The 9,686-nt window shown below is 44.3% G+C and overlaps 1 protein-coding gene across 1 annotated transcript; it reads left to right on the top strand.

Annotated features, from left to right (window-relative positions):
* The first annotated feature begins 337 nt into the window (after window positions 1-337).
* On the top strand, window positions 338-1,276 carry LOC127694659 (olfactory receptor 10-like). The gene has a single exon (XM_052196221.1). The coding sequence runs from the start codon at window positions 338-340 to the stop codon at window positions 1,274-1,276; it is 939 nt and encodes a 312-aa protein (XP_052052181.1).
* Window positions 1,277-9,686: the final 8,410 nt, after the last annotated feature.

The raw sequence follows: 9,686 nt of genomic DNA, 5'->3' as shown, positions 1-9,686 counted from the left end.
AGATAGATAGATAGATAGATAGATAGATAGATAGATAGATAGATAGATAGATGATAGATAGATAGATAATAGATAGATAGATAGATAGATAGATAGATAGATAGATAGATAGATAGACAGATAGAAATGTAACAATTAAAGAAAAATAAAGGTGATTAATTTGGAAGAGAATTAGAAACTTTTTGGACTGGAGAGTTTAGAGAGGGGAATGGAAGGCTCACCAGAATTGAGCAGAATAGCAACTCAAAATACATAATTTTGGTGCATTTGGGAATAATTAATTTTCTCCATAAATAAATAGTATTGAGTTGTCTTCTGTTTGTACAGGTGAAAGACTATGGAATATTTGAACACAAGTTCAGGACTTGTGGGCTTCATTTTAGTGGGCTTCTCGGACTGGCCTCACCTAGAACCCGTCTTCTTTGCATTCATTTCTATTTTCTACTCTCTGACTCTCTTTGGCAACACTGTGATCATCGTTGTGTCTCGGCTGGACCTCCGCCTGCACACACCCATGTACTTCTTCCTCTGCCACCTCTCCTTCCTGGACCTCTGCTACACTGCCAGCACCGTGCCCCAGCTCCTGGTCAATCTCTCTGGACTTGACAGGACCATCAGCTTTGCAAGGTGTGTGGCCCAGCTGTGCATAGTGCTCTCACTGGGAGGAACTGAGTGTGTGCTTTTGGTGACCATGGCTATAGACCGCTATGCTGCCGTGTGTCGCCCACTGCACTACACAACCATTATGCACCCCGTTCTCTGCAGGGCATTGGTTGTGTTCTCCTGGGTGGGAGGCCTTGTGAACTCTCTGATACAGACAAGCCTTGTGATGGCCATGCCTCTCTGTGGACACCAACTGAATCACTTCTTCTGCGAGCTGCCCGTTCTCCTGAAGATGGCTTGTGAGGACACAGGAGGAACAGAGGTCAATTTGTTTGTGGCCCGGGTCATAATCTTAGTGTGTCCTTTACTGCTAATTCTAGGCTCCTATGCTCACATTGCCAGGGCAGTGCTGAACATCAAGTCAATGGCTGGTCGCAGGAAGGCTTTTGGGACGTGTGCATCTCACCTCATTGTGGTTTCCCTGTTTTATGGCTCAGCCATCTCCACATACCTCCAACCTGTCCACAGGTATTCTGAGAAGGAGGGAAAATTTCTTGCCCTTTTTTATACTATTGTCACCCCCATGCTCAATCCTCTGATTTATACACTGAGGAACAAGGATGTGAAGGGGGCTCTGTGGAAGGTGCTAGGGAGAGGCACAAACTCAGCGTAGAAGGGGGGAAAGAGGAGCAGTAAAGTGTTGTGTAATGACTCTCGTATTCTGAAACAATACTGTCCTTTAACCAGGGGCTTTTTAATCACCCGTCCCCAGACCTCACAGTTCCATCTCCTGTCTTGACTGGAAGTTGATTGTGATGAACTCGTGACAATCATCCTAGGCATTGTGCAGCATGTTGGTTTCAACCTTAACTTTCCAAAGGAATGAGTTTGAGAGTAAAATACAGAGATCCTTCTACAGAGGATGGACATGGGTTCTAGGCACAGCTGATGGTGAAACAAGTTCAAATTCAGAATAGCAACACTTTCCCAAGTTGTCATTCATCGTGTCATGCCATGCAGATGGTGATGCGCCAGAGACAATCATTGCTGTTGTCATTCCTTCCTAAGTAAGTATGACCCTGGTCATGTCCACTCCATGTATGGACCTCATGGCCCATTTCCACTGTCTTTCATGGAGGCTGCTACATCTACAATCTATGTGTCAGTTAAGGAAACCATGAGCAGAGATACTTCATGATGTACATCAAGATTCAGATGTGACATCGTTTTAATTACTTAGAGAAAAGGCAGACGCATCAGGATGGTGTGGAATGAAAGGAGAGAGGCAATAGCATCTCTTCAGCTCCACCATGAGCTGCTGTTGGGCTACATGGTACAATACAGAAGGCATTTTCTCTTCAACCTTCATGTTTAGTCATTTTTCGTCACAGTAGAGATGAAGTGTCAATCAGATGTCCACTGGTGGTTGAATGGGCAAGGAAAATGTGGTTCCTATATGCAATCAAATTCCAACCAGTCATGCAGAGAATGAAGTGCTTTTATAGTCAGCAATGTGGTTAGAACTGGATGGTGTTCCAGTAAGTGAAATAAGCAAGACAGAGGAAGTCAAACACCAAGTCTTCTGATTCATGCAGTGACATTTACAACCTTTATGTCATAGGAGTGGTGCTTAGGGCACTGGGCACTGGGGGCCTTGGAGTGAAGGGGACAGGGGACAGGAACTAGTTGACTCATAGATACCAAAATTCACTTGTATAGGAGAAGACATTCTCATCTTCTATGTACCAGAAATAAAACTACGGTTCAAGATCTGTTATATATTTCAAAATTATGAAATAAAAGACTCTCAACACAAAGAAAAAACAAAACTTTTGAGTCCATAGAAATCAAAATTACTCTGATTTGATTATTTCATGTAGCATGCATGGTTAAATAATTATTCTGTACCCTATACTTGTACACATCATTATATATACATTTAAAATAAAAGTAAAACTAGAGATTTGTACATACAAAAATTATTTATCACATGAAAAGAAAGAGAATAGAGAAAAATCAAGCATAAAAAATACCTAGAGAGATGATATAAGAAGAAAATTTATAACAAAATAGCATGGGAGGGAAGGAGAGGAAAAAAGAGGGAATGATAAAGAGCAGGAGAGTATACATATACATATATGTATATGCATGTATATATGTGTGTATGATTACATATATGCATGTATACATGTGTATGTATACATGTATGTGTATGTATATATGTATGTGTATATATGTATGTGTGTGCATGCATGTGTGTATGAATAAATGTATATGTATATATGTGTGTATATGTATATAAATATATATATGTGCTGTATATAAGATTCATGTGTATATATATGTATATGATATATGTATATATGTACACACACATGGGGAAACAGAATATTCTAGTGAAAGTCATTTCTAGTGGCAGTCATACAAAGTCCAAATAATTCTTAGCTAAAGGATTATTTTAAAAAAGATGATGTTCTCAAGTATCATTTCACGCCCATGTATTTAATGATTTAATGCACAGGTGTGGATACTGAAGACAGAGTGAGAGGGTAACTAGGATCTCTCCATCATCATTGTCTCATGGTTGGAAAATTATTCACAGAACAAATGATTGTTAATACTTCATAACAGCTACAGAAGCCAGATGAAGACACACAGTGCTAGGTTTAGTATAATGGATGATGAAAGAGGGGGAAAGAGAGACAGACAGACAGAGGCAAACAGACAGCACACATGAAGTTCAGTGGGTAGAGAGATGGGAAGCATTTCAGACAAGGTGAGGGGGAACATGATGAAAATATACTGTAAAATATTAATTTTTTAAAAAGGGATGCATCAAGAAAGCAGGATGCAAAGTGTTGTCCGTGGAACTTCGCCTCTAACTGCAAATATCACAGGCAAAGATGGTTTCCACCTAGAGGGAGAGAAGGAATGAAGTCCAGTCTTTAGCCTAGAAACTCAGTACAGAGTCCCCAAGGTGAAGCTTGGTGCTGTATGGAGCCCTGTAACTTTTACATCTCCAGAAAAAGCCCAGAGCTGCATAAGCACAATGGGTAGGGGACTGTCACCATACTCCTTGTAATCTTCTACAACAGAGACATGACAAGACCCTGCCTGCTGCGCAACCAGAAGTAGAAACAACATTTACCTTTGGAGCTCAGTACAGGGCTATCATAGTGAATCAACACCAAGAAAGTATCAAAGGTCCCTCTTAGCCAAGCAGTGGTCTACAGAGAGCCTTTTGACCTGCCCCCAAATCAGGCAAATGTGTACACAGCTGTAATAAAAAGAAAAAGTCAAGTACTAGCTTGCAGTTAGTCTTGAATGTGCCTCTGCGCTGGACTACACAGGACTTGGTTATTCTAAGACTTAGGCAGGCCTAGTTTAGCATCAGCCCTGGCAGGCAAGGAACTATTTCCACCACTCTTTTGCCAGCATAATGGAGTCCAACTAAAACCAGGCCACTGTAGATGGAGCTATAGACTTATCCCAGTGATACATAGAAACTGTGCCAATATGGGACAGATTCACATTTTGACCTGCAGTGACATCAGCTGAGACATGGGTCTAGGTGCCCTCCTAGCACACTAGAAATGAGGTGGATAAAGACGCTTTCAGACTCACAGAAGCTGACTAAATATAGATCCACACTACTTTCCTTTATGAAATGCTGAAAGTTCTCTGCTCTCCAGAAAATAGGAATTAACAACCAAGAGGACAATCCTGGGGCAGGGGCTTAAAGTTCACTGGTAAGAGTAATTATACAAATTCAGAATATTCTAATATTTATGAATATGCTGTGGAGGCCAAGCATGTCACCATATGGAAACTAAAAATAATTGCATCAGTATGGGAAGATATGGGCAAGATAAGTCAGTATATCAAAATTCAAAATGTGGGAGGGATGGGATGCACAGAGTTTTTATATTAGTGTTTGTATAGGATTTTAATAGTTTTATTATTGTTTATATTACTTTTTCCATCTTTATCTTTATGTGCACATTCTGAAGTTATTGCTTCAAAATAATGTCATCATAAGAACATTTTTGCAAACCCTGTGGTTACCACAAAGAAAATATCTATAATAGGCAAGCTAAAAATGACACAAAGGTAATAATACAACACTAATAGAGTAAACCACTCAGCTACAGAAAAGACCTAAAAGAGGAAGAAGCACAGCAAAGAGCTAATTTACTAATTGGTGTAATAAGATCTTCTGCAGACACCTTGGCTATAAATGAATTAAATTTTCCAATTAAAAGACACAGGGTGAGTGGCTTGATGTTGCCTGTTCCTTAGAATGAGCTCATCTTCTACAATAAACATAGATGTTTTGCAAAGCAGACCATACAAAGACACAAGAAGCCAGCCATAGCTAGTGCCTGTGGTCCCAGCACTCAGGAAACTAAAACACCGCTTTGAGACCAGACCACAGTGTATAGCAAGAAACTCGGGATGGAGAAGAGAGGAGAAGAGACAGTGAGTGATAAAAGGGTCAATTCAGCAAAAGGAAATAACAGTTATAAATTTACATCTATTTGTTTATTTATAAACAATATATTAATATATATTTTATTATCATTATTAGTAGGGGGGAGGGTTCAAGGTAGAGTTTCTCTGTCCTGGAACTCTGAAGACCAGGCTGGCCTGGAACTCAGTGATCTTCCTGCCTCTGCCTCCTGAGTGCTGGAATTAAAAATGTGCACCAGTTTATATCAAATTAACATCAGAGCCAATATAAACCTATAAAAAACAAGCATCAATATATATAAATGGAAAGATGGACTTTTATGCAATACTATGCCAGAGGACTGTAATACCCTACTTTCAACAATGGACAAATCATCTAGTATAAAATCAATACGGAAGTAGAGAAGTTGAGTTTACCTTAGCACAAGTAGACCTAATAGTTACCTACAGAATATTTCCTACAACAGCAGACAATATTTATTTTTCAATAGTCCTGGGCCATTCTCCAGAGGAGATCATATGATAAGCCATGAAACAAATTTCAACACATTTTAAATAAAATTATATCAAGAGGTTTTTTAATTTTTTTGATTCTTTGTGAATTTCACATTCCCAATCTGTCATTTCCCCTTCTCCTCATACCTGACCTCCACCCTTGCAAAGCCCAACAAAGAAAAAATAAAAATCTCATTGTAGAAGTTGTAGTGTGTCACACTGTATCCCACAGTATACCCTTTTGTCCTCACTTCTTTGCCTGCAAATGTTCATTGCAATGACTCTTGGGTCTGGTACAAGGCCTCTGGCTTCTGCTACTCTATCAATACTGTTACCTCACTGAGACTCCTCTCAGATATCCTGTTGTTGCCCTGGGTCATGGAGATCCTGTAGTTTTGGATCTGTTAGGATCGGCCCCTTCACACACTCCAGCAGTTCACCAATGGGGTCGATGTTGGGGTGGGCCAATTCAAAGCCCCAGATCTGTGCCTAAGAGGTATCTAAGCTGGTCAGCCCACTAGCTCTCCTGCTCTCATGTCCTTGGGCTGACTCACCTGCACCCGTGCCATCAGGAGACACTCTACTGTGCTGCCTGGGTGAGGTGCAGGGCCTGCTCTCCTGAGTGCTGCAGCAGGTGAGGAACAGGGACAGTTCTCGTGCCCTCAGCCCGCTCACCACAACCCCACAACCAGGGCCAGCTCTACTGCGGCTGCCCAGGTGAGGAGTAGGGCCCACTCTCCCAAGTTCTGAAGCTGGGCTGGGGTGGGGTCAGCTTTCCTGCTTTCATGTCTCCAGGCCCAGCTCTCCCTAGGTGTCCAGGTGAGGGGTCAGGTCAGTTCTACACAGCCCTCATACATCAACATGTTTCTAGGTGGCAACACAGACCAGGGATGTCTGTCTGGCCTTGGGTGGTAACAGACCCCTGCTGTTGCAGGGCCATGGACTCAGATGTGTTCCCAACTAGCAGCACAGGCCAGGACCCCATCATGGACTCAGGAGGCATCACCACACCACACTCACACCAAGCTGTTCCTCGCTACCCTTGAGTCTCCATTTCTGCCTCTCTTCATTTTGCCCACATCTTTCTGTTTCTTTCTCTTCCATTTCTCCACCAATCTCTTGTTCCTGCCCCTGCCCCTGCCCCTGCCCTTGCTCTTAATGGTACCTGGGGTCCCTAAGTGTCTTGGGTTATCTCAGGAGTGTGATACCCCTCTCATACACTATGGCATTGGTCAGAGGTCATCTTGGTCATGGTCTGCCCAACACCCAAACCTGCAAGGCATTGGACTGGTGGTAACCTCAGGCTAGCTCCCTTGTCTGGGCCCATTAGCCCCAATATGGTGGTCGTCTGGGGCTCACTCCTCACATAGCCCATCCTTAGTGGCCTCTTGCAAGGGTCATGTGTCTCAGGCTCACTCCTACCCAGGACCACAGTCCCAGGCAGGGTTCTTCTAGTCTCCAGCTAGCTGCACATACTGAAAGCCTATCTGGGTCTGCCTAGTGTCAAACTAGTAGTTGTCTCGGGCTAGCTCCCTGTCCAGGGCCCCTGGTGCTGGACTGGTGGCCATCTTGGGCTAGCTTTCTGCCCTGCCCCCCTGGGACCTCTCAGAATAGCTTTTTTCAGGGAATGTTAGGCTACTAATTACTCAGATGTTCATAGAAGGCCAGACAGTGGTGGTACATGCCTTTAATGCCAGCACTTAGGAGGAAGAAGCAGGTAGGTGGGTCTCTGAGTTTGAGGCCAGGGTGGTCTACAGAGTGAGTTCCAGGACAGCCGGGGCTGTAATGTAGAAATAAAAGAAAGTAATACAGGTTATGACAGCAATAAAAAGCAAGATGCCTACAAGTGATTTAACAAAATAGTTAAAGGCTTCTATAAAATATTAAGGAAAGAAATTGAAGGTATATACAAAATGGAAAAACAGAAAATAATCAAAGCCCTCGAAAGTCCATACTAGTGAAAGCAATATATAGATTCAATATGTTGAATCTATCCAACTCCTATTAAAATACGAGTGATAGGCTGAGAACACAGCTGAGTTGAGAGAGTGCTGGCCTAGCATGCAGGAAGCCCTGGAATCTGTCCCCCAAACCCCAGAACCAGTAAAGCTGGGTGTGGTACACAATCTCTGCAGCTGGGAGGCAGAGGCAAGAGTATCAGAAGCTCGACATCATTTTCTGATACACATCCGGTTCAAAGCCAGTCAGGCTTTGTAAGATCCTGTCTCAGAATGTCAGAAACAAGCAGAGCTGGGGAGGCGGGTCAGTGGTCAGGAGAAGCGGGGGTGGGGAGGTGGGTCAGTGGTCAGGGGAAGCGGAGCTGGGGAGGCTAATCAGTGGTCAGGAGAAGCAGAGCTGGGGAGGTGGGTCAGTGGTCAGGAGAAGCAGAGCTGGGGATGTGGGTCAGTGGTCAGGAGAAGCGGAGCTGGGGAGGTGGGTCAGTGGTCAGGAGAAGCGGAGCTGGGGAGGTGGGTCAGTGGTCAGGGGAAGCGGAGCTGGGGAGGTGGGTCAGTGGTCAGGGGAAGCGGAGCTGGGGAGGTGGGTCAGTGGTCAGGGGAAGCGGAGCTGGGGAGGTGGGTCAGTGGTCAGGGGAAGCGGAGCTGGGGAGGTGGGTCAGTGGTCAGGGGAAGCGGAGCTGGGGAGGTGGGTCAGTGATCAGGAGAAGCGGAGCTGGGGAGGTGGGTCAGTGGTCAGGGGAAGCGGAGCTGGGGAGGTGGGTCAGTGGTCAGGAGAAGCGGGGGTGGGGAGGTGGGTCAGTGGTCAGGGGAAGCGGAGCTGGGGAGGCGAATCAGTGGTCAGGGGAAGCGGAGCTGGGGAGGCGAATCAGTGGTCAGGGGAAGAGGAGCTGGGGAGGCGAATCAGTGGTCAGGGGAAGCAGAGCTGGGGAGGTGGTTCAGTGGTCAGGGGAAGCAGAGCTGGGGAGGCGAATCAGTGGTCAGGGGAAGCGGAGCTGGGGAGGTGGGTCAGTGGTCAAGAGAAGCGGAGCTGGGGAGGCGAATCAGTGGTCAGGGGAAGCAGAGCTGGGGAGGTGGGTCAGTGGTCAAGAGAAGCGGAGCTGGGGAGGCGAATCAGTGGTCAGGGGAAGCAGAGCTGGGGAGGTGGGTCAGTGGTCAGGGGAAGCAGAGCTGGGGAGGTGGGTCAGTGGTTAGGAGTCTTTTCACCTCTTGCAGATGACCCAGGTTCAGTTCCTAGCACCCATATGGCAGCTCACCACTACCTGTCACTCCTGTTCCTAGGGATCTGACACCTTCTTCTGACCAGCATAGGGACATTTGCATAATGTTGCACATTCATGCATACAAAAAAAACCACTTATACACATAAAATAAATAAATCTAAAAGTGCAGGTTCTATTTATGTATTTAGAAATATATATTCATAGATAGATAGATAGATAGATAGATAGATAGATAGATAGATAGATAGATAGATAGATAGATAGACAGACACACCAGCTGGTTTTGTATGTCAACTTGACACAAGCTGGAGTTATCACAGAGAAAGGAGCTTCTGGTGAGGAAATGCCTCCATAAGATCCAGCTGTAAGGCATTTTCTCAGTTAGTAATCAAATCAGGAGGGCCCCTTCTGTGTGGTACCATATCTGGGCTGGTAGTCTTGGGTTCTATAAGAGAGCAACCTGAGCAAGCTAGGGGAAGCAAGTAAGTAACATCCCTCCATGGCCTCTGCATCAGCTCCTGCTTCCTGACCTGCTTGAGTTCCAGTCCTGACTTCCTTTGGTGATGAACAACAGTGTGGAAGTGTAAGCTGAACTAAACCCTTTCCTCCCCAACTTGCTTCTTGGTCATGATATTTGTGCAGGAATAGAAAGCCTGACTAAGACAATATACATATCACAACAATTAAAGGACATTATTAATTGAAAAAGAGAAGGTAACATGGGAGGGTTTAGAGGAAGAAAATAGAAAATGATGTCGTTATAATCTCAACAATAAAAGTACTCCTTTTCATAGGTCAAAATAAATAAATACTTTAAAAATAGTATTCACACAACTAAAAGAAACTATGCTAAAGCCTGTGTGGAACATCAAAACCCCTGTGTACCCAAAGCTGACTTAGCAAGAAGAAAAAAAACAAGGATGTAATACTCTCTGACTTT

This window comes from Apodemus sylvaticus, chromosome 10, assembly GCF_947179515.1.
Source record: "Apodemus sylvaticus chromosome 10, mApoSyl1.1, whole genome shotgun sequence".
NCBI classification, from domain to species: domain Eukaryota; kingdom Metazoa; phylum Chordata; class Mammalia; order Rodentia; family Muridae; genus Apodemus; species Apodemus sylvaticus.
This window is presented reverse-complemented; position numbering and strand designations above follow the sequence as displayed.

Excerpts from the sequence above, each read along its gene's own strand:
- LOC127694659 (XM_052196221.1), top strand. The coding sequence starts at position 338 with ATGGAATATTTGAACACAAGTTCAGGACTTGTGGGCTTCATTTTAGTG.